This window comes from Canis aureus, chromosome 18 (genome assembly GCF_053574225.1).
Source record: "Canis aureus isolate CA01 chromosome 18, VMU_Caureus_v.1.0, whole genome shotgun sequence".
NCBI classification, from domain to species: Eukaryota; Metazoa; Chordata; class Mammalia; order Carnivora; family Canidae; genus Canis; species Canis aureus.
The window spans coordinates 28,794,713-28,821,037 of record NC_135628.1 but is presented as its reverse complement, the minus strand read 5'-3'; the positions used below and the strand labels follow the sequence as shown (position 1 = coordinate 28,821,037).

Genomic DNA, 26,325 nt, shown 5'->3' with positions numbered 1-26,325 from the left:
GAGGAAAAGAAAGGAAAACAAATAGTAGAGCACATTTTAAAAATCAAGGAAGACAATTTCCACAACTAGAAATACTTCTCTGTAGTTTTTCATATGCTAACACTTCCTGGGAATGTAATTATATAGCTGATCCTTTTCATCAAAAACGTGCCAAGTAGCAAAGACTCTTTCTGAGAGACTGCAAAACTAGGAAAACATAACCTCCTCAACTAAAGCTTATCCAGTCTAACCTCTCACAAAGAAAAGCCACGCCCATTCGACTCCATAAACTATATTTAAAATATTTATACTCATTCTCTTAGAAAATATTTTAGGATATACAGGTATACTCTTGAAGAATTGACAAATTCAAAGAGAAAATAAATTACCATAGGTCATAAAAAGTAAATTTACAATGATAAAATATTTGTGCTTGCTATATTTTAAAAGAGAAATAATTTTTAATCACCACCTTTTAATTTTAAAGATGACCTTTCAAGAAGAGAAAATCTGGAAAATACTTTTAAGAATTAAAAAATAAGGTGAATAGTGACACTGTCTATACCATGCTACCTATCCTGTAAGTATAATTTCACCCTTTACCCTTATTTTGTTCCCAGCTTTGCTAACTTGTCTCTAACCAATCTGAATAGTCACTGTTATCCAAAGAGTTAAATTGAAAAGAAAACCTTCTTCATCTTTGGGAGAAGTGCACACTAAATCGCGGCAAACATCCTTCTCCATTTCAACTTCAACTTCAAAGAAGGTATCCACAAGATCTTCCGCTGTACCTGTACAAAGAAAAGAACAAAACATACAGAATGATAAAGAAAGACAGATTTTAAAGTCCTAATTTTCAAAGGGAATAAAGATATTACCTTTTGCTTGTTCATCTTTCTCTGTTATCTTCTGTTGAGCCTTTCTGAATACTCGTAGGTGTGTGCCAAAATCATCTACAATGCGTGTAGTAAAATAAGGTTGCCAGTCTATTTCTTTTGACCTTATAAAAAACACATTACATAAAAGCATTATACAAATGCTTTTTAATCAAAGAGTATAAATTCATTTTAATGACTCCTAAATAACAGGATTATCAGAGACTGAATTTATTCATACTGAGATTTTGTTTACTTAATTACTCTTACATCTTAGCCCTTCCTTTTCACATAACCCAAGGTATATCAAATCTAGTTGACAAAGTAGCTGAACAATATTATTTGAAGTATTTCATGTGCCTAAGGCTTATTATCTAAGTGCTTAAAATATAAAGAAAAAAATTTTTCTGGTTAAACCTAAAATAAGTCTGACAACAGGTATATTGGGTAATTTCTCACCTCAGACAGAGTATACATTAGGGATTCAGAATGTTTTTGCTTGCTTTTATTTTATTTTTTAAGATTTTTATTATTTATTTATTCATGAGAGACAAAGAGAGAGAGGCAAAGACACAGGCAGAGGGAGAAGCAGGCTCCATGCAGGGAGCCCTGAGACTTCAGGATCACACCCTGGGCCAAAGGCAGGGGCCAAACCGTTGAGCCATCCAGGGATCCCGTTTTTGCTTGTTTTTAAAAGAGCATTTGAGACATTTCTTGGTTCCTTCTGAATGCTTTCTGAATTCTCTATATTCTTCTCTTTAGTTATGTAGCCCAAGTTCTGAACAAAATTTCTTTGGTATGAGTCTAAGTGGTTTCTGTTTGCAGATACTACAACTTAAAAACTTAACCACTCAAAATAATTATAGTCACACAGAAATGGCTTAAAGTATGATACATACTACCCATGAAAAAAGTGATTACTAATTTTATTAAGTTACCTATTATTCTATCTTAAAAGGAACAAATCTCAAGAAACACTGCTAATTTAGTACATCAGTGAAACAGATAACAAAGAAAACAGATAAGCCAAAAAGAGTTTACACTTCTCCTTGGACTAAGTGATATTTTTAAATAAATGTTTTTTTCAGTCCAATTTTCCTTAAATTAGCACCCAAATTAATTTGCCTTTTTAGGAACATACCAAATAGGTAAAAGAATCTATTCATGAAGATGCTGGCCAATAGAGAAGCAAAGAAAAAACATACTATAATTTGCTATGTTATTTACATACATACATACATACATAATAAAAAAGCTAGTGAATGAATTAACTTGATTATTGTCACATTTTGAGAGAAAACTTGAAGTTGATGATGGCATCGAGGAACATAACAGATGCCTGTTTTCAAATAAAAACACGTTATTTACACTCAATATTTTTATATGCACTTTTTGTTACATATGTGGGAATAAACAGTAAATTATTAAGTACATGAACACAAAAACAAATTAACATTAAAAAGGGAACCTGCAGTCAGGGATCTGAGGAGTTAACATTACTTAGATTACTTTAAGTGCCATAGTATATAAGCATATACTAACTTTGGTAATAATACTCAGCCTCAACAAAAAGCCGAAAATAAAAACTTAAATCTAGCAGTCTCTAGAGTATTCTCTTATTAAAAAAAAAAAAAAATCATAATTTGTATACATATCTTTCAAAACTCTTTACATGAATTATTTGTACAAAATCATCCACATCTAAAAATTTTACAACAGAATTCAGTTGGTATAATTCATTACTATATACCAACTGAATAATACTAATTTATTACTCATTTTATCCATAAAAGGGTCATTCTAACAAATTTAGAAGAAAGCTGAATAAATACTTTTTCAAACTACATCTGTTTTGCTTTGTAGTATAATGCTGATTACATAATTTACTGAAATTTTCAAACAAAATAAAATTTACTAATTTTAGAAGGCATTTTAAACCCATCTCAACTCATTAGAGAAGATATAACATTGAAAATAAGTGAAGGGCAGAAACCGTGGCGCAGCGGCTTAGCGCCACCAGCAGTCTGGGTTGTGATCCTGGAGACCCGGGATCGAGTCCCACGTCAGGCTCCCTGCATGGAGCCTGCTTCTCCCTCTGCCTGTGTCTCCGACTCTCTCTCTCTCTCTCTCTCTCTCTCTCATTCTCTCTGAATAAAATCTTAAAAAAAAAATAAGTGAAAATAAACAAGCAATGCAAATACATAAAATTCATTTTAAATTTAAAATAGGGATTTCTACTTTCAATATACAAGTATGTTGAGGGTGGAGAAAACCAGTAACAACAGTATTCTGTATCTCCACCCAAGATCATTATTTTCCCTTTGCTTGACTCACTTCCACTGAATATGTGCTAATTTAAGTCTTAAAGGAACTTTTCTAGGTTAGGAAGATAAAAATAGTAGTACATCGCTTCCCTTTGTAAACTAGGAAAACATCTACTAACAATTTCTAGTGTTTGTCTTAACATAATTTGAAAATATTCTGATGACAGTGAAGTACTTCCTAAAATTAGAGGATTATGATAAATATCTAGTAAGTGAACCATGAATATAAAAATCAATTAAAGAGTCATTCAATTTACAGCCACACTTTCTTCTATTTATCCACATGTAGCTTTCTATTAGAGCTCTTAGTATCAATTATTCTTGAATTATGCCTATAGTCATCCACACTCTTTTTCTTTTAAGGTTTATTTATTTTAGAAAGAGAAAGAGCACATATCCTAGCACAAGAGTGGAGGGAGGCAAAGGGAGAGGGAGAAAGAGAATCCCAACCAGCCTCCACACCAAGCACAGAGCAAATCAAGAGTTGGATGTTAACTGACTAAGCCATCCAGGCACCTTTATTGTCAAGGCTCTTTTTCACTTTGTTTAAAGTATTATTCCCCCGCATGATTCCTACTCTAAAAAAAAAAAAAAAAAAAACAATAAATCCTATTACCTATACCTTCATTTTATTACTACTGTAAACTTTCCTTTCCTCAACTTAAATACAGGAGAGCGTTATTTCCTATATGACCAAGAGAATAATATATTCTAACCCTACCTTGAAAATCTAATATTTATAGCAGACCCCTGAAGCTTACGTATCTTGACAGAATTGCAAGAATTATGAAAGTTAACTAGGAATGCAAACAAGTAATGAAGTTTCATTAAAGTACAAGAGCAAAAACCAAACTATAAAGTATATCTCTCTGAATATGTATTTTCATGCCTTTATCTCCATCCCTAATGCCAGCATTCTATTTCTAGCCTTTTATTTTACTTTATTAATTTTTTTACTGGAGTTCAATTTGCCAACATATAGCATAACACCCAGTGCTCATCCCGCCAAGTGCCCCCCTCAGTGCCTGTCACCCAGTCACCCCAACGCCCCACCCACCTCCCTTTCCACTACCCCTTGTTCGTTTCTGAGTTAGGTGTCTCTCGTGTTTTGTCACCCTCACTGATATTTTCACTCATTTTCTCTCCTTTCCCTTTATTCCCTTTCATTAATTTTTATATTCCCCAAATGAATGAGACCATATAATGTTTGTCCTTCTCTGATTTTCTTATTTCACTCAGCATAATACCCTCCAGTTCCATCCACGTCGAAGCAAATAGTGGGTATTTGTCATTTCTAATGGCTGAGTAATATTCCATTGTATACATATACCACATCTTCTTTATCCATTCATCTTTTGATTCTAGCCTTTTATTTTAGATGGTCTCCCACATCTACCTTTCTCTCCCCTCCATTCTGTTTTCCATAGAGCAGCCAGAGTGATCGTTTCAAAAATACAAACATGATAGTACAAAATAAGAGATTCAAAAACCCTTCAAGAAGTCCCTTTAGATCTAAGGGCTAAGCATGAATACTTTCTCTAAGACCTTGCATACCCAGGACAACCATGCTTACTTCCTCATCACCATCTGTTCTACCCTCTTCTTTCCTTTCTGTTCTGCTAACTCACAGGCTTTCTTTCCATTTCTCACATATGCCCCTTATCTCAGAGCCTCTGGACAAGCTAATCCCTCTGCCAAGTTTGCTCACCCTTGCCCACTTTTCACACATTTCCCTTCTCTCCCCCACATTCACTTAACAATTCCCACTTACTTTAGAGTTTACCTAAAATGTCTATTCCACATGGCAGCCTTCATTGCCCCTTATCCCTCTCTCTCTCTGCCATATGCTTTCAGACTAGGTATGGATCTCCAGTTATACACTCTCACAGTACCAATTTTTTTCACTTTTTAGAGCACTTAAAACCTAGAGTTAAATAATCCAACTGCTAGAGATAAATTCAACTGCTGAGATAAAAATCCTAGGAAGCCAGAGACTTTGTCTGTTTTATTCTGTGTTCACTTTATCCACAGTGCTATCTCACATGGCTAAATAATGTATTGAACATTGGAGACACTCAATAGATATTGATTTACTGATTCCTCTTTCAGGGTCAAAACACTGTAAGTAGGTGCCTAGAGAAATGCAACATGAGATGCACATAACGGTTTCCTCTTTACTTCTTAAAGTTCTGCAAAAGAATATAAAGTAAGGAGCCCTTTTTACCTTTCTAAATCCCCAAGCTACTTAATGCTAATACCAAAAATATGCAATAAATATCCCAAATATATAGGCGGACAATGAGATTATATAAATTACTTCACTGGTCCCATCTATGCTAAGCAGTGTACAGCTCATCATCAGTAATGCAAAAAACACACCAAAATCACTAAGTATTTCTCTAAAAGAGCACTGGATTGGCTACTATGTCTTTAATTCAAGTAAAAGATTCACCATTTCATTTGTTGTGAAATTCAGCAAGTCACATCACTTCCCTGAGTTTGTTTTCTCTAAGGACATTTAGAGCTTTAAGAATCCATGATTGTATTACCTGAATACCCATTGTAGCATGTGCAACACACACACATACACACACGGACATATTACATGGAAAACTGATAACTGGTTAGTAAATAAAAATATCTGACCAAAAGAGGGAATCATGAATATATCTCATTTTAACTTAAATCATATAAATCTTTCAATATAAGACTAAGACCTTTTATTTGACTAAGGTTTTGCCAAGTGATATTAATGCAGCTTTTGTCACATTACAACACTGCAACAGTTATGGTGGCCAGTTTCTTTTCAATGGCATGACAACTAAAGACATTTGTGAACAAATCTGAATGCAGAGTCCTTCAGGACTTTACACCAATATTTCATCTGCACACCTGATTGTTTCTGCACATCTGACTCAACTGCAATCTATTTAGCAACTAGCTTGAGTAAAATTTCAAAACCAATGACTTAGTTTTTATAGAAACTACCTTGCCATTCACGTACTTCTTCCAACTATGTAGGAATAAATTAAATGATGATTATAATAAAAAGTATAACTGGTATACATGGGTTCAGAAACAAATACAACTTTTTTTATCATGCTTGGTCAACTTTCTCCTCTAAATCACACATGTTCAACTCACCCTATGGACCAAGTGCATCAGATTTTCTGGGGGCAGGACCCAGAAACCTAAAGCTTAAAAGATGGGAACAGAAGTGGACAGAAGTACTACAAAGTAGTTTCTTCACCTAGCTTTAATGCCAGGTGCATGAGTCTGTATGAGTGTGTCTTCCACAGGGAATGGAGAATACTGGCTAACTGAAGTAATTAAGAGAACTGCTACTACAGTAGTGAATCGGAACCATGGCAAAAGTAGCTTAAAATTTTGTTGACGATAACCACACACAAAAGTAGAGGTAAATTAAGCAATATGTTGTAATTTTAAAGGATTAAGAGACCACACTTAAAACAAGTCTTAATGAATGTAAATCAAACAAGAGAAAAAAAGGATATAGGAATGAATAAAAGAAGAGTGAGCATGGGGATCCCTGGGTGGCGCAGCGGTTTGGCGCCTGCCTTTGGCCCAGGGCGCGATCCTGGAGACCCGGGGTCGAATCCCACGTCAGGCTTGCTGCATGGAGCCTGCTTCTCCCTCTGCCTATGTCTCTGCCTCTCTCTCTCTCTCTCTCTGGGTGACTATCATAAATAAATAAAAATTAAAAAAAAAAAGAAGAGTGAGCATGGTATATGCAAGGATCACCATGTAGTAGACTTACCTGACTAAAGACATGGGTAGCTGTTTAGCAGTAAACGTAATCTTCCCATTCTTGGCAGAACACTTTTCCTACAAAAGGTCTTTTATATCAAAATGATAACAGTAAAAACTGACTTCTCATAGAAACAATCCTATAATAAATGTTATGTTCCTGACATCACGCTATTTTTTCTCAGAAATGACTAAGACCGTATTTGAAAACAGTAAGAATGGCACTGTACACTGTATAGTGCAGATATGTAGACATATACGCACACGTACATATTTAAAGACGTTTTAAAGATATATTAATCAATAAAGGAAATAACCAATCACATAAATTTATAATAATATGTATTAATTTCCTAGGAGTTCATTTTCTATATAAAAATTAGGTATTTTTAAAAATCTCTACTGTAGTAAAATTCCTAGTTTTTTATTGTTATATAAAATATAACAATTTTATATTGTTTATATTTTAATAAGCATATATTAAATATGGATATATTTTAATAAGCAAGCAATTTTGAGAATTTTTTATTTTTTTTTGTCTGCTAAAGAATCCCTTCTTCCTTTAGCCATTGTATCAGGCACTAACCTTCCCCCTAACAATTCATTATTAGAAAGGATATACTCTAAAATACATAAACCTTGTTTCCATTCTTCAGGAGACTTTGAGGGAACACTTAGTTACAGTATCATGTTTCAGCCTGAAATTTAATTCAAGCATATTTTTAGGCACAGGAATGTTGTGAGGGAAAAAAATAAGACTGTAAAGTAAGTAATAGATTTAACTTTTTTTCCACAACATTCCTGAAGTTACATGAAATTTTCTATTGCTCTCTATCATAATCCTCAAATACATATGGAAAATTCCTCTTTTATAAGAGCTAAATTAGCAACCACATAAGGAAATAAGCCTCACTCCCTGGTGATTAAAAACCTGTCTGCTCCCTTCACTGGCTGCACCTCTTCCCAGTTGGGGGAGAAAATAAAAGTGGAAGAGCCAATTACGCACCTCTCTTTTCTAGTTCTACATTCAGTGACTTCCTGGTGACAGCTTAAAATCAACCATGGTGGAAATATTTACACTTCAGAAAACTTACAGTAGACTTCTAAAACTACAAATTTATTGTTTTCTGCATTCTGTAAGGATAGCATCATCTGGATAATCAAATAAAAATTTTTAAATTTTCACTAATATATGATTTAACCATCAAGAAAAGATTAGTCTACTAAATGTCTCCTATGTCTGAAGTCAAGCACAGAAATATAACAAATGTTATATTTATTTCTGACCATATAGAAATATAATACAAGGTATAAAAGCTTTATTATCATCCTATTCTAAAACCTACTAGTAAAACAATAGACTAGAGAAGTACTTTAATTCCTAAGTAAATTAAATCTAATTAGCAACATCAGACACTATAAAAAACAACTCCCCAAATGGTATTCAAAATGTAAGGTGTGACAGAATATGTGAGTGCGTGTTTTGAGGACAAGCTATGACTAGAAAAATAAAATAAAAAAAATTTAAAAAAAACAAGGTTAGTACCAACCTCACCAGGGAGTCCTAGTATTTTAGAATTTCAAGGGATCTGAAATAATTACAAGTCCCTATCACCGCAGAGTCAGACTTTACTCATTCTAGATTACATAGCTAGTGACATCAAGGTTTTGCTTAAAAAAATAAATCAAGGTTCTTAATTTTCAATCCAGTGTTTTCTTTACTGTACCTTAACGAGAACACAAAATCTCCTGACTCTTAAAGTTATAAACAAATTGGAAAAATGGAGAAAAATTTTAGGTTGCAGTTTTATATAACAATATTAAAGGAAATGGTATTTAGTGAACTATAACACTACATAAGAAGTCCAGTTCTACATCCTGTGCTCCAATACCTCAGAAGTTAAAGATCCAGATGTTCTAAAGGATGTGGATCTCAGAATACATGAACAACTAAGAGAAATACACATAAAGCACACTCACCTAGTTTAGAGGTTGAGTGTAAAGAACAGATTGCTGGAAGCCTTAATCAATCTACAGGAAAGGAAAAAAAATAAACAACCTAGGGCTAAGTGTGCATCCTCTTACATATAGTGTTAAGAATTAAAAAATTCAAGTAATGGGATCCCTGGGTGGCGCAGCGGTTTGGCGCCTGCCTTTGGCCCAGGGCGCGATCCTGGAGACCCGGGATCGAATCCCACGTCGGGCTCCCGGTGCATGGAGCCTGCTTCTCCCTCTGCCTGTGTCTCTGCCTCTCTCTCTCTCTGTGACTATCATAAATAAATAAAAATTTTAAAAAAATTTATAAAAAAAAAAAAAAATTCAAGTAATGCTTAACTATTTTAATAAACAAAACTGCTAGTAAAATGTACCTGACAAATGAAAACATTCCTAGACCCAACATTAAAATGTATTAAAATTCTGTGGGGAAAAAATATGCAAAAGTCATAAATGGGAATTCAATCAACAAGAATTTATTGACTATTCACTATTTCATCACATACAAAAAAACCTATATATTAAGCATTAGTTTCCAGATCACTGTCCAAAGAAATAAAGGGATAGTGGCTGCCTATACAAAACACATCATCTACAGTTGAAAAAGATGATTCTTACGCGTTCATAAGCAAAAAAAAATAAAAAATAAAAAAAAAAATAAAACAGAGCAACAAGAGAATTAATTTAGTTTAAAAAAACGCCATCCTCGGTATCTTTATTGCTCACTACCAAATGTTTCTGTCTCTGGCTATAAAAGTAATACATTCTCATTTTGTAAAGTGTAACTTCCTTCTTTTGTTTTCAGCATCAGTTATAATCAGCCATGAATCCACAATCCAAAGATCAGTTAATATTTTAGCATATTTCCCATTAGTTTCTTTGCTTTGCATACATATTTACAGGTTTTTACTACATAGCTAAAATCATACACTATTTTGCATGATTTTTATTCTAATATATTTCCTATCTGTTTAACAATACTTCCTAAACTTAATGACTACAATACTATTTCAGGGATCAGAAAACTTGTTCTCTAATGAGCCAAAGAGCAACTATTTTAGGCTTTGCAACCACACTATCTGGGTCACAATTAGTCTACTCTGCCATTGTGGTACAAAAGCAGCCATGGACAAAAATACAAACAAATCAGTGTGACTGTCCAATAAAATTCTATTTACAAAACCTGACTATAGTACCCTCCATTTAATAATAAAATTACAAATAACCTAATTTAAAAATGGGGAAAAGATCTGAATAGACATTGTCTAAAGAAGCTATATAAATGACTCAAGCATATGAAAAGATGCTCAATATCATTACCTATCGGGGAAATGCAAATCAAAACCATAAGGAAATGCCAATTTACACCCACTAGGATGGCAGTAACTCAAAAGACAGATTCAAAAAATCATGGGGCACCTGGCTGGCTAAGTCAGAAGAACATGTGACTCTTGATCTCAAGGTCGTGAGTTCAAGCCCCATGTGGGGTACAGAGATTACTTAAATAAATAAAACTTGAAGAAAAAAAGATAAAAGCAAGTATAAGTAAGGATGTGGAGAAAATGGAAGCATCGTAATATAGTGTTGGTGAGAATATCCAGCTACTTTGAAAATCAATTTGCAGAGGATCCCTGGGTAGCTCAGCGGTTTAGCGCCTGCCTTTGGCCCAGGGTGTGATCCTGGAGTCCCGGGATCGAGTCCCATGTCGGGCTCCTGGCATGGAGCCTGCTTCTCCCTCCTCCTGAGTCTCTGCCTCTCTCTCTCTCGCTCTCTCTCTCTATGTCTATCATAAATAAATAAATAAATCTTTAAAAAAAAAAAAAAGAAAGAAAATCAATTTGCAGTTCTTCAAAAATTAAAGAGTGATAAGACATAGAAATTCTATTCCTATATTTCCAAAAGAAATGAAAACATTTTGCCATTTACAAGGAAAACTTGTAAAGTGACAAGAGTGTACAACTTTACTGTTGCAAATGTCCATTATTTGAATTGTGTCTGCCTTTTGGACAAGTCTAGAAACAGATGATCTATTACTTCTATAGCAAAAAGTTGTAAGAAAAATGGTTAAACTTTCAGAACATATCCCCCATCGTTGCAAAAAGAGTGCTATCATTAGTATTACAACCACTGCATGTACTAGGAACCTACACAACCATACTTCCTCCTCCTACGGGAAAACCCTTTAGGAAGAACACAGTGCATCTACTAGGAACCTACATAACCATACTTCCTCCTCCTACAGGAAAACCCATTATATCTCCTTCCTGCTAACCTTGGGGCTAAGGAGAACAGAGATGTAGGAACACAGTTGCCACATTTCACACCTATGATCAAGGTTCCTTGATCACTTGTATTTCCTTGTGGCTTCTACCACACTAATCTTATCCCCGTTCTCAGAACTTTGCTCTTTTCTACTATATCCTTCATCCCTTTCTCTATCCCACATATCCATTCTTGAAGATCAGCTTTAACCTCAATCCACATGAGGTCTTCCTCGGTTATTCTGGTCCATTTTACCTCTATATAAAAACTGCTCTCAGTACCACACAAATGACTACTTTATTTCTCTCCATTTTAAGTGTTTTAATTTTGTCTCCACCTGCTCCTTCCCTCGAAACAAAACAAATTAAGACAAAGAATCTGTGTATACATCCTAGGAAGGTAATAAATAACCAAAATAGTAACAACCAAGTTAACATTCACTGAACATTTCCTGTGATGTTCTATATGCACTACTCCTTTATATAAACAGTACAACAACCCCATGGGATACTTAACCCATTTTACTGATGCAGAGATTGAGACATAGAAAGTCAAGTAACTTGCTCAAGTATAATCACTGGTATAATCATTGGCTGACAAATACTTCAGGAAATGCTTCTTGGACATCATCTCATTTGCCCCTCACAATTGTTAAGTTTGTTACAAGTATTAATATTATTATTTTACACATATATTAAGAAATTTTAAGTATGTTATAACTCAATGGTACAGATAGAATTATAATATATATTTCCCAGGACTCAGTCCTATATCATAATATTGTATTTGAAGGAGAAATAAAAATACAAAGGTGATCTCAGATTCAACGCCTAACGTTGCAGCCTAGTTCACACCCAGGTTCTATGACAGAGAAATCAAGAGTGTTCTATGAAGGTTTCCATCCCTAAACTGCTACTAGAGTAGCAGGTTCTGGGATCCTGGGTAGCTCAGGGATCAAGTCCCACACCGGGCTCCCTGAGGGGAGCCTGCTTCTCCCTCTGCCTATGTCTCTTGTCTCTCTCTTGTGTCTCTCATGAATAAATAAATAAAATCTTTGAAAAAAAATAGAGTAACAGGTACTAAAAATGTTAACACAAAGTGTTATCATTACAAAGTACTCTCTCACTCGTGATGTCATTTAACCCTAATAACCTGACAAGAAGATATGGGTTATCACCAGACTCTAAGAATTTATGTGTCTTGCACATTCAAAACTATACAGCCTAATAATAGCCCTAAAACTCAAAACTCAGGACTTCAGACTCTAAGTCTATCTTTTCTTCCTGTTATAACTCAAAATTAACATTTCATTTCATGCTGATACTCTGCTCAGCGTAATGAATAAATATGAACACTAGAGCTGAGTGGTTCTAAATCTTTTCTGGATTGATAGGCCCTTTTTAAAATGAAATCTGTAACAATTCTATATATACTTTTAGGACTTCATGGGCCCCTATACAAGACTGTGACTTGAAGGACAAAGGCAATAATAACTTAGCGCACTTGTTGTATGTTCGAGCATACGCAACAGTCAGCACTGAACAACTGAAGTAGTACTCAAATTGTAAAAAGACCTAATTTTCTCGATACTAGCAAAGAAAACAGTCATGGAGACTCTGTAAGATGTACCTTTTAGTCGCAATAGAAAAAACCAACACAGAACAAAAATAAAGTCATTCAGAGAGATAGCACAATCATTGAGCCTTACTGAATGCGAGGGGCTTCACTTCATGTCATTTTTAGCCTGAAAACAGCCTCAAAAGTAACTTTGTTATTGTGAGCCTTTTATGAATGAGTAAACTAAGGCTCAAAAGAGGCTGATTAATTTGTCCAAAAACTTAAGGCCCATGAGAAAGCAAAGATATAAATTCAGAACAGTCTAGGATGGAAGAAACCTGACTCTCTTCCTGCAATCACTTAAATATTCAGCTTTATAGTGTACAATGTTACAAAGGGGGGCGGAGAACAGAACAATTACATGAAGTGTAAAGAGAAGGTGGTTTGGGGGATCAAAAACAGGGAGAGCATTGCAATGAAAGGTAAAAAAAAAAAAAAGGTAGGAAAATTAAGATGAAAAATCTAGACCATAATATATCTGGTAGGGAATGGAAGAAAGAATACTAGACTGTTAAGAACAGTCTGATTCTAATTCTGACTCTGTCCCAATTCACTGGATAGCCTTGGACTAACCATTTAATACCTCTGGACTTTTTCTGTTGTGAAATTATAAATGCTGGAGAGCATTAAAAACTTATTTCTAAATTCCTTCACAATTTCAAAACATTTTCATAATTATTCTCATACATCAGGGATCTTGTTTTACACACTGTAGTATCTGCAGCACCTGGTTGGTAAAAAGGAGGCATAAAATATTAGCTGAATGGATAGATGAATTTGATGCCAACAATAACCCTGTGAGGAACAGGGCAAGTATTATTATGCTCAATTGACATGTGAGAAAAACCAAGATTCAAAATGTTTAAAATATATGCCCATGGTTTCATAGCTAACTAGTAGAGCAGGATGCAAACTGAAGTCTCCTAATTACTAGTTCAAAGTTCTTTCCAGGACTAAGATTTGTTGTATTTCAATAAATATATTTAGGCAGCCAGACACATCAATAATGAACACCTATTCCCATCTTTCTTTTTTTTTTTTTATTCCCATCTTTCAAAAGGAAAAAAAGTCATTAGGATGATGTTATTATAGAAAGTAGTCAATGACTGAATGGAAGAGTTATCTGAAAGAATGAATACCTAATACTCAATAATGTTATATATATGAAATAAAGGAGATAAAATCCTAGTTCTGAACTTTGATTACACTTTATTTTCTGTGTTCCATAGAAAATTACAAGTGACACTCGTAATTAAGGCTGGCTACTCTGCAAACATCTCTGTTAATACTAAGGGAGAAGGAGCTCAAATCTATCTCTATAAGTTAGGTTATAGGTTATTATTCAAATCATAAACATTAGTGCAGGTCTCCCCAATGACCTGAGGTTGAGGAACTAACCTCCTAAAGTTTAGGATTAACTGAGTTACGGATGAAAAGTCCTGACAGGTAGCATGAGCTAGAAATATCTATGTGCACAGAGATGAAAATACATTAAAAGCCTCAGGGCAAAGCTCTATTGTCCAAGACTCTCAGAAGTACAAGACTGTATTTCAAGAACCTAAGTGGGAAAAAATGCGGTTGGTTGAAAAACAACACCTTCAGATTTGAAAGCATACTCATGGCCAGGGCACACAGCTTCCTGTCTCCAGGCTGTAGACGAGCAAGGAAATCTTTTAATCAAAAAAAAAAAAAAAAAAAAGGAAGAAGAAGAAGAAATTTCAAATTTCTTTCTAAATATAAAATCCTTTCTCTCAAAAATAAGTCATTTCTGTATATGAAATGGCCACCCAAGAAAATCAAGTAGTTTAAATATAATGAATGCTATGGACCAAAATATTTTCTTATAGAGGAGGTAGTATATAAGTGGGTTTTTTAAAGTAGGAATTTTAGTATATTTCACAAAAATTTCTTAGAGCAAATTCATCAAAATACACTTCCTTCTGAAAATAAATAAACTGAAAAGTCTCCAATGATTTATGTTCCTTTGGTTTCCTCTCCCCCTGAGAGGACTTCTATAAGAAGATATGTGTCAAAAGTAAAAGAATAGTTTTACTAAAACTATTTTCATGGCATTCTAATAAAACAGTATCTGAGTAAGAGGTGAAAAAAGTATTCTCAGTAAGTGGGCTGAAAGTCACATGATTGGACCCTGAGGAAGAAACTGACATTCAGACTGAGAGAACAGAGTTTAACCAAGATAAACATTTTGTAAATGTAAAGGTTAAATTTAAAGAAGTACAGGTTTTTAGAGCTCTAGTTCTTTAATCTGAGTTATCTCACAATAATCCACTGTTCTACTTACCTTTAAATAACTAATTTTCCTCTTCCATTTAAAAGTCATTTTCCTTACTGGTATAAACAACGTATTTAAATTTTTCTGCATCAGTGACCTTACCTAGTAGCAAACTGAATGAGTGCATTTTGAAGAGTCTGCCTAATTTCAAGAAGAAAAGATTCATCATCACTTAGTGTGTAATACCAATACTGGACATAGTCCCTCAAGGAAAACTGGATAACCTAAAACAAAATATTGGGGAAAAAATACAACTTCTTAGGATCTATAAAGTATCAGCGGCAAATGAAAACCTGAAAGGATTATTTACCAATTTATATTTACTCTCCACATACTAAATTATGATTTAAAAAACTGCCTTTATTACAAAAATATCAATATGCTAAAAAACCATTTCAAAAAATTTTTAAATTATTTTGGTGTCCCAATTCATCCACTTCCCAAATTTTTTAAAAATTAAAGAGTTATCTTTGGTCAACTCCCACCCCAATTCAGGTTAAAGACAGAGGTTGCAAAAAAATAAATTTTCAGTGCTATATTATAATGAAGAGTTTTAATTAGCTTGATGGAATGAGGTTCAAAATAATGCCAATTGACCTTAATTCTCAAAAAGAAACCATTTTTCCAAGATCATACCATCAGATTTCTTGTAGTCAAATTACAAAAAAAAAGAACAGTTCACTTAATTCTAATACCTTTGATACTGCCAACAATAGTAAATCAGTCAATAAACAGTAAGTGATACAACTTAATGGATATTATTTTTGAAAATCTGATAAACTAAATATGGGTTTATCTATAAAAGAAGTGTTAGAATTTTAAAGAACACATTATAATAATCACATAATCAAATAAACATCAATAAAAATATCAAGGAAAAAGAATTACTTTAATTCTAATTTTTAATATTTTTAATCAAATCAGGTATATTCTTTTTTTAAAAAAATGTCTTATTCGCCAAAACACTAAGCTTGTTCATCAGCTAAAGAGCATTTAACTTTAAAATAATTAGAAACATTGCAAATATGTCAGCAAAAACATTTTTACTAAATGCAAATTCAAACAAAAGGCTTTAATATTACCTCTTCATTATAAATGATTTCATAAATAAGGCAGCATCTTTAAGTACAGAATCCAAGAACAGCATTATAATGAATTTCAAGCATACCACATAAATAGTAAAAATTATTTCCTGGTATTTTCAAAAGAAATACACCTTACAACACAATAAAAGGAATTCAAATACCACATACGAAAACTCACTTGCTGGAGAGGTTCATCAATTATATTGGCACCTGTCAATCTTCTATCAATCTTTATAGTCCTGGCTTCTCGTTTCATTTCTTCTAAGCACTTTAAGGAAATCACAATATTTTATTGCACTGTTTCCTAATTTAAAAATATCTATAGTTTACTTCTAACTTGCTACTCTTCTGTCATCTTTAAGTCCATCAATAACCTTATTTCTCAAGGCTCTGGTACAAACACTATATCTCAAATTAATCCAACTAGACGTCCAGAAAAAAAATCTACTGTTATCCTCAAAAATATTAAAAATCGGGAAATATTATTTAGATTGTGAGAAATTTTGAAGTAGGAAAGGCTTCAAATTTCTACTTTTCCTAAAATTTGCATTCCTCTTAAGATCTAATGCTACAAAAGTTTTAAAACGCATTTTCTAAGCATGATCAGAAAGTCTCTCATAAGTTTATAGTAAGCACTAGTAAGTTATAGGAAAATCTACCAAGCCATATATAGATGACCATACTATCATCACTTCACAGAACAAAACTCTGAGGTTTTACATTCCTTTACTCTATTTACCTTAGGAATCCCAGTTGATGTTGGAGGAAGAAATGAGTGTTCACACTGCTCTAGGTACTTCTCTGAGTTTGTTTTTCCAAACAGGAGAGTCACCACAAAACCCCTGTGGAAGAAAAACTTTAATTATAGATACAAAAACAAAATTTTATTATAACTTAACACACCTATTCATCAAATATATTTTTCAGATTTAATAGTTGATTAATCACTCACCAAAAAATCCGCTTTTCACTTTGGCAAGCAAGGCAAGTAACTGGCAGTTTTGTTATGTTCTAAAGTTTAAAACAACCATAAGCATTTTGTGAATTTATACATGAAAGCCTTTCAAAGTTTTCATATAATACATTTCATAAAGAATTCCAGGCGGGCAGCCCAGGTGGCTCAGCAGTTTAGCGCCGCCTTTAGCCCAGGGCGTGACCTCGGGATCCCAGGATGGAGTCCCGCATCGGGCTCCCTGCATGGAGCCTGCTTCTCCCTCTGCCTGTGTCTCTGCCTCTCTCTGTATCTCTCATGAATAAATAAATAAAATCTTAAAAAAAAAAAAAAAAAGAATCCCAGGCAACAAGTTTAAACTTTAGGAAAATCAGCCCTCACTAAATAAGTAGGCTAGTTAACCAAGGATAAAGACAAATAGGATCTAAATCTAAAGCTAAAGTCACACATTTCTATAGTTCTATTAACTAAGTAACATGAGATAATAATATAACTTGCCACTATAAAAACAGAATAAATAAATAAAAGCTATGGAAGAAAAAAAAGAGAACAGTTTATAATCAGACTGGAATTTTAAAATACATATAAATACATCCTAACGGCTATTTTTAAAACAATTATAGACTTGAGGTAAGATAAAAACTGGTTTAGAACTGCTTTATTTTAACTACTCACTAAATGCTACCAGTATTTCCTATATTTAAAATTTACCGGTTAAATCTAAGCACCACTAAGAAGCTAAGAAATCCATAATAGAAAAACGTAAAATTCTAACTTTATAATAATCTCACAGTAATCTCACAATGATTCAAACGCTGTTGTGACAAGAAGGGAACTATGAAAAATAAAATATGGGTCAGCTTCAACTACTACAAGGAAGATTCTCAAAGTCCTCTGCTTTTTGTGGTGATCTGCTTTTTTAGTTCAAGCACCACAAAAGCTGAAAGATAAGTTGAGAAAACAGAGTCAAAATCAGCCCATGTCATCAATCCTGTTTTAGTTTTTTTAAAAAACCTGGCCTTGGAATTGTCAATAAAGTTCACCTGTCTTGCATCTGATATTCTTACTAATAATCAAGTTGGTCCTATATTTAAGTTCTATCTCATGATAAGAACATTTACAGACACAATTAAATGCTTATATTAACAATGTATTTCTAAAATTATTATCATGAGACAGACTGATAAAACAGTAACATCTGTCTAAGGTATAATGGTAGGAAGTAAGCTAAGGAATGGTCTAATCTTACAAAGAACTTAATAGTTTCAGCTTTAAGGTTTAAATAAAAACAGGTGCTACAAATGACTGCAACACCCAAAATAACATTAAATAACCCATAATACAGTATGAATAGTATCCCAAATAACAAAAAAAAAAAAAACTCTAAGTGATTTTCCTTCCATATTATCTCTTCCATATTATCTCTATATTAGAAAACATGGAATTAGCTTTGACTATCAGCACAATATATACATTATCAACCCTGTAGATGGTTAACTGCAGAACTTAAAAAAAAAAAAAAGGTGGTTTCCATAGGAAAATGTATTAATTCATCTCAAACTTGCATTTTATGAAAAAAGGTATCTTTAAAGACCTACACAATAAAAAACAACCACTAAAATCAAGAAACGGTTATTCTATGAAATATAATGATCTTACCTGAGTTTAATATTTAAAAGCTTACATTTGCTCTTGAAATCCATAAGTCATTAAACTATACTAAACTACATAAAAGAAAAACAATCATTCTTTGTAATTAGAGGCCAAAAAGGAAAGATTTGACTCAGGTACTGTGGTACTCATTGACCATAACTGAGTAATCTAGAAATGCTTCACTAATCCCCTGAGATAATTTTGGGAGGCTTTGTAGTATTTAAATTGAAGTCTCCTTACTATGGCAGTGAATTTCACCAAGATTAATAATCTGGAACAGAACATCAGATCAGAACATTTATATACACTATGAATTTAGAATTTCAGACCCTACCATGTGACTCTTAATATTATCTAAAGAAGTTTTAGTGCCCCTGGCATACTTGCCAATATCTTATCTAAAAATTTTTACAGAACTTTAGAAGTATCTAAAAACAATTTTGATTACTCCCTGATAAATCTACACTCAAAAAGGGAACAAGAAAGGTTATCATGACTTTGAAATGCATGGACTCATCACCTTTCCCCTCTTCCAAAACTTTATATGGAGCACTTTAGTGTTTGAGAAATGACTCTCCATCCCTCTAACGTCCAAGAGTTCCTAGGGTTTCTGCTGACAAATAAAGCTCAATTTTCTCCCGTTCTGAAATATTGGGAAATCGTCTGAAATCCTGCTTCACTTTTGCCAAGGGTTTATTCAATTTATGAAAGAGAAGAAACCTCTCCTTTTCAGAGAAACATCTCCTTTCCAATCAGTAAAAGCAGTCATGACCCCCTCAGAGAGAGGAGCAACCATACAGCTATGCAACCATTCTGCTCCAATCTTAATTTGTGACAAAAGAGTGTAATTGAGGAAGCCCAGGGGGCTGCAGATTTATAGTCTTCAATCATCTTTTTAGTCAATAATAATATTCAAAATTCCATTTATCTGATTCCTGTGGCTTATTTCTTTATTGTTTCAGTGTTCAGTACTATTTCTAAGAAATTATAATGAAAATATTAAATCTAAAATAAATGTAGTTGCTTGATTTGATTCTCACTTGTTCCACAGTGGGTGCACTTCCTCTAAAATGACCACACATAACTTTCAAACTCTGTCATGAAAGAGGTGGGAGGTGGTAAGAATATTCAGAAGCCATTCCCTGAGAGTCTTATGCAGTCTTTCAGGCCACAGTTTATATTTGCTATTCAATTCAGCAAAGTTCTTTAAACCTGTAAGTTCAAATGATTCCTTCAAATATTGGGGGGGGGGGGGGGGGTCTCAAAAGAGGTTTTAAAAAGAACTCAAAGGTATTCATTTCACAATTACATAAATGTATCTTACACATACATATACATACACACACAGAAGCATATATAAAAATAGATCTAGTAACAATAAAATACTTAGTTCAATGAAGCTACCTTGGTTTGAGCATCTAAGTAACAAGCATCTACCTCTCTTTTCTATACTTTTCTTAGGTGTAATTCACATTTGATACCAAGTGCTCTGCATAGGAAACTATACTAAATCACAACTGAAACTTCTCTTGTAAAAGTTTATCAACTCAAAGTAAAGCATAATCAAATAAACAAATGAAGAGAAAATGGCAAAATTAGGTGCTTGAATTTTCTGTAACAAAATGAGAGCACTCACTAAGGAAGTAAGTGACATTATTGTATAAAGTCTAATTAATGAAACAGTATTTTCTATACTATGTGAAACGTGATGAATCATCTCAATTTAACTTATTTTATTAATATTATAATAGGTAAAAAATCTTCAACTTCAAAACGTAGTAACACCAAAAGGAATAAAAAAATCTTTAAAACTTTAAAAATCATACAAAAAAAGTCTGTCTCATCAAAAATGGAAAATTTTTTGAAGATGACTACCCATATTTCTGGTACACCTAACAATCGCCATCACTTTTATTTTATTGGGTATCAATTTTACTTTATTTAACTTTGGTAAAAAATAATTTGCAAAAACAGCATTCACAAATAAATCATACTACCATTTCTCATGCTCATTTTTCTTTTATTGAGGTCTCATGGTCATTTGTTTCAATTTCTAACAAAAATATGACATCTGAACTATAAGATTATCACTGAGAATACTTACCCACCCACAAAGCAGAGGATATAAAAGGCCAAATAAAATATTACAAAGGGTCCAAAGGTTATTAGAGAAAGGACAATGCCAAGGCTTCCCCATCCCCATATGGATAAACTGGTCTGAAATAAAGCAAAGAAAAAAAAATTATTTTTAATAAATAAATGAATTAAAAAAGAATCAAAACTTTTACATAGTTTTACATTTCTCCTTTTAAACACATACAGTGGCTGTTTCAGGAATTGTTATATATTTACTTTTGAAAATGTTAACTACATTCTTGGAGATTTATCTCCAAGAAACAATATACAAAATCTATATGGAGAAAGGGATTTAAGTACATCAGAAATGATTCTTTTTAAATCTAATGGCAATGTAAATGCATATCAGGCAATTATTACACAAGTTGTTGAATGACATGCTGAAATGAGAAATACCAAAGAAAAAGTACTTAGAAAATCATTTATATAAAAAGTTAAGTAGACTATAAAGTTGTACCTGTTTAGAATATTCCATTTTAAAACTAAGTTCAAATATAACTATAGCATAAGAAGACATTTATTAAAAATTAAAATTTCAAGGTAAGAAATCCACATCTCATTGGAAATTGTTTCTTTTACTCAAATGGTGCACAGAAATTTGTAAAACTGTAGCTTCCAATTTCAATTACCAAAATATACCATGAGCTCAAAAACATCTCCAAAAATTTTCAGCCCTTAAAAACAAAACAAAATAAAAAAAAACCATTTTGTTTAGAATTATACTGTATTGTATATTTAAAATACTTCTTTTGTTGAAGGCAAACTGGATTTTAGCAATTTAAGTAATTATGAATAAATGAACGTATTCAATTCAACAAATTCCTACATCCATTTGCCTTGTGCTGTGAGGTATACAAAGGAAGTATTTGTCCCATTCCTGCCATCAAGGAGCACAGAGAAGAATGTCTTACAGGAATGAAACAATTAGACACTGAACCAAAAGAAAATAATAGAAAGCATTATAAGATGCTAAAGTGAACAAAATTAATGACCAAACAGCTATGGAATAGACAATAAGTTCTATGGATTATAAGAGAAAGGACAGTTTTATTTATTCACTCATTCACCAGTCATTGACTGCTTTCTATGTGCCATAAGCTCAAGGTGCTAAGGGAAACCACAAGGAATACAACATCCTCATAAGGCTGCATTCTAGTAAGGAGAGAAAGACAAGCATACTCTAGTAAATTTATACACTTACGTTAAGTTTACAATCCAGAAGGGGAAAAAAAACACATGATAAATAAATTTATAGTTGTATTAGATGAGGATAAGTGCATGGAGAAAAATAAAGTAACTACATATGGTTGCTATGTAAGTTATATATATGTGACTATATAAGAAGATCTCAACAAGATAACCTATAAACAGAAATCTTACAAAGGATTTATTTAAGGAGAATTTATAATAATGAATCCTCCTATCCAGAGTAATATTTCTCTACTTATTCATATTCTCTTTTATGTCACTCTGTGGATGTTTTTAAAAATTTCTTCTTTTACATAAGGCTGGTGCAATTCCTATTCATTTGTAATTTTATTTTCCTTTTTCCTCACCCTGGCCATTTTTTTTTTTAAGATTTTATTTATTTATTCATGAAAGACACAAAGAGAGAAAGGCAGAGACATAGGCAGAGGGAGAAGCAGGCTCCAGGCAGGGAGCCAGATGCAGGACTAGATCTGGAGACTGCGGATCATGCCCTGAGCCAGGGGCAGGTGCTCAATCGCTGAGCCACCTAGGCGTCCCTACCCTGACCACTTTTTAACCAGAGAGCAGAATGCCCTGCTAATGAAGTTTCTGCTCTGCCCTCATGATCTCCTCCCTGAATGAGCTGGGGATACTACTTCATCTACAGAAGTGATCTCTGACTTTACACCAGAGCTAAAAAAGTAAGCCAAGGGGATTTAGAATAAAGGACAGAGCAGTCCAGTCCCTCTGATAATACTTCGGCTGAACACCCAGTACCTGGATCCACACTACAGTACCGCCAAATGCCCAACTATGGAAGGAAACCAGATGCTATTTCTCAAGATTCACCCAAAACTTTATCCAGTGACTTCCCTGCAGAGTCCTCTCTCATAATCTCTCAGGAAAGCAGAAACCAGATTATGACCCAGATATTTTATTCAAACTGCTTACTTGAATAAGATCTGACCTAATGGAGATGCTGATCCATTATGTCTGCATTCTTTCATTTCCAACAAGCTAGCACAATTGTTTAGAACTAAAGACAACTATATATTTACAATATTATTCTTTTTTTTACAAAGTTAGATCTATTGCTTGCTAGCCAGTATTTCAAAACTAAACAACTTACGTTTGGATATATTAAGAGGTTTTAAAAATGAAACCAAGCAGCTACCTCTGTAGATAAAGGAAAAGAGCATAATAAATGTAATATTTCTTCTTCTGTTTGAATCATACCCTCTCACAATTAAAAAAAATTTTCAAAGAATCAAAATTAGTTAATATGGGGGAAATTATTAAATGCAGCAGTTAATTAACATGGGGAATTGCTCAAATATCTCAAACGCAAGTTTTCAGAATCTACCTCCTCTCATTTGAAAATGGCAGCAAAATGATCAAAACACAAATTCTTATTCAGTCAATAAATATTGTCAATACCCACTACAATATGCCAGATACTAATGATTTAAGAGTGAAAACAGATGTTATTGTATTTAAAAAAACAATCTACAAAAGTAGATCCTTTCTTTGAAATGTTTATATTCCATAGACTAATAAATTGCACATTTTTAATCAATCAAGTCAGGTGATCATTTGCTTTGTAGTTAATCACTTAAAATAGTTAACTTTAAATTTAAAACTGTTCATTGAAACACCAGAATAGTGAATTGTACAACACTAGAAAGTTTTGTATTATTCTCAGCATTCCTATATATATATATATATTTGTAATTGGCTAATATTTTATATTTGATTAAGAAAAACAACTCATCTTATATCATACAGAAATTGAGTTCTAATTATTTCCTAAGATGATACAAGATGATAAAATTTAGGATCACTGTGGACCATATCAGAAACTCTCTACAAATTCAAGCAGGTATTAATTACCTCAAGAGTGGACCTAACATTGAAGCCAAAAAATAGAAATATATCCCTATTACAGTTATTTACATCAAAATAATACTTTATTATCATTTTTCTTCTCTAAATACAATAATCGACACTAAAATACCCTTGCTATATGATTCTCTAGAATCCCTAACTCAACAACTGGGCATTGAAAGAAATCTTCAGGATCATCTATTCTAGTACTTCTTAAACTCCAAGGATCTTAAATGCAGGCTCTTAAAATGCAGATGCTGATCTATTATGTCTGTGATTCTTTCACTTCCAACAAGCTATCAGAACTGTTTAGAACTAAAGACAACTATATATTCACAATTCCACTTAAATTAATCTCTAAGTCCACAAAACCTTATTCACAACTCCAAAACCTAAAAAGCTTTGAGAACCACAACTGTACCAAACATTCTACATACTCTATCTCAGTTATTTCTCAGAACAACTTACAAAGTAATCAGGAAGTCAGTACAGCACAGGGACCAAACAGTATGGACCCTGGAGTTAGACTGAGTGCAAATCCCAACTTCACTATTTATTAGTTGGGTAATCACTCATGCCTTAATTTCCTCACCTATGTCATGTATCTGTTGTAGGGAGTAAATGAGTCCAGTATCTAGTGTTCACTTTTACCTTAATCACTATCCTAGTCTAGCAACAGAGAAACAAAGCGAGAAGCTTTTAAAAAACTGCCAAAGGTCATGCAAACTAATAAGTAAGAGTGAGATTTGATCTTAGGCAAATCCCAACTCCTTATTAAACCTTATAATTTGTCACTAACAACTGCCTGAAGTTAAATCACAATAAGAAAAAAATACTAAAATCATAAATGAGTGCTTTCTTTATCCAAATGTTATTTATCTAAATGTTATTCAGTTTAATGTCCAAATGTTATCCAAATGTTATTCAGTTTAATATCTCCAAAGAAATCAGTCAGAAAATGACTTGTAATGAATGTAATAAATCCCTAGTCTGAATATGAAGTATATAATTTTTATTACTAGACAGTCAAGTTAACTATGTATACCCTATATAAATAATGGAAAGAATTTTAGTTTTAAAGGGTGTCAATTTATTAGTGTGTCCTAACACCTATATGTATAATTTGGCCTTTACCAGAGGGACACACAGACATAAAAAATGATCCCTGCTGTCAGGATGCTTAAGAACCAAGAAAAGACAATGCAGAGGATCATATCTGCCTCCTGACGATAGAAAGCAAGTGGAAATAATTTATCCTGTAATATTTTATGCCTATCAAGTCCTACTGACATTTATCTTACATGATCCTCACCACATACTTTTAGGATAGGGAAGATAGCATAATACAGTACTAAAAAAGTTAGAAATTATAGGTTCTAGTCTGCCACTAACATTCTGTGTAACTTCTGCAAAATCACTCTCTTTGATCCAGAATTCCCATTAGCACAATGAGCAGGCTCTCAAGTCAAGTCTAGCTGTAGCAGAATGGTTAAGTAACTTTCCTCATAATGACACAGCTATTTCGATGCAAAGCTAGACTTAGAGTCTCCCGGCTGAAGGTGGAGAATGGAGCTGAGTAGAAACAGCTATTTCAGATCACATAAAAAAAAAAAAAGAATGTCAGAGCTCCCAGAAAATGAATGTTGGACTCTGGAGTCTCATTAGAATGGGTCAACCATACTCAGAATTATAATAACCTGCCGTATGTGAACACAACATGTGGCACAGCATAGCCAGACAGGGCTGAGAATCTTAAAACTGGTAATATATCAGTGCCAACTTGGGTCATTGAAATCATGAGTTTAACAACAAAAGTACCCAGCAATTATAGCCTTATTGCAACTATAAATTGTTTTCCTTCCACCCCTTATTCCATTTACAATAAGTTGGAAGTTCTTCTCCAAGTAATTTCAAGAGCATGTACTCCTGACATAGAACCTGTCTCATTCAACATTATGTAATTATTTAATAATTTTAACCAAAGCCTGGTACAAAGAAGCTGCTCACTAAAAATGGAACTATTTAATCTACTAACTAGAGAAATGAAATGGAGGGAACAGAAAAAGAAGGGAGAGGAGAAAAAGGGAAGACAGGGGAAAGGGGAAATGGCAGGAAAAAGAAAAAGTCTAGGAAAAGTAAAAAAGAAAAGGAAAAGGAAACCTAAATTGAAGTGCTCCTCCATCCCCCACCTTCTGGCTTTAGGCAGAGCTATACATTCCTTCCAGTACAACCCACACCCAATTCCCATCTCCAAAAAGAAAAAAACTGGACTTTCTTTGTTCTTCCATGAGACTGATATACAAAAATGCATCCT

At 33.3% G+C, this 26,325-nt stretch overlaps 1 protein-coding gene across 7 annotated transcripts in view; it reads right to left on the bottom strand.

Annotated features, from left to right (window-relative positions):
• Window positions 1-26,325, bottom strand: part of SNX13 (sorting nexin 13) — a 173,677-nt gene that overhangs the window by 110,557 nt on the left and 36,795 nt on the right. For 6 of the 7 annotated variants that reach the window (XM_077856612.1, XM_077856610.1, XM_077856611.1 and 3 more), the window contains 6 exons: window positions 20,908-21,020; window positions 16,938-17,040; window positions 16,377-16,466; window positions 15,216-15,337; window positions 858-979; window positions 669-770 (listed from right to left, as the gene is read on the bottom strand). In XM_077856612.1, coding sequence (XP_077712738.1) covers window positions 669-770; window positions 858-979; window positions 15,216-15,337; window positions 16,377-16,466; window positions 16,938-17,040; window positions 20,908-21,020 — 652 coding nt within the window. Of the gene's footprint in view, window positions 1-668; window positions 771-857; window positions 980-15,215; window positions 15,338-16,376; window positions 16,467-16,937; window positions 17,041-17,150; window positions 17,182-20,907; window positions 21,021-26,325 lie in introns of those variants that run through there. The other variant, XM_077856613.1, reaches the window with a different exon arrangement.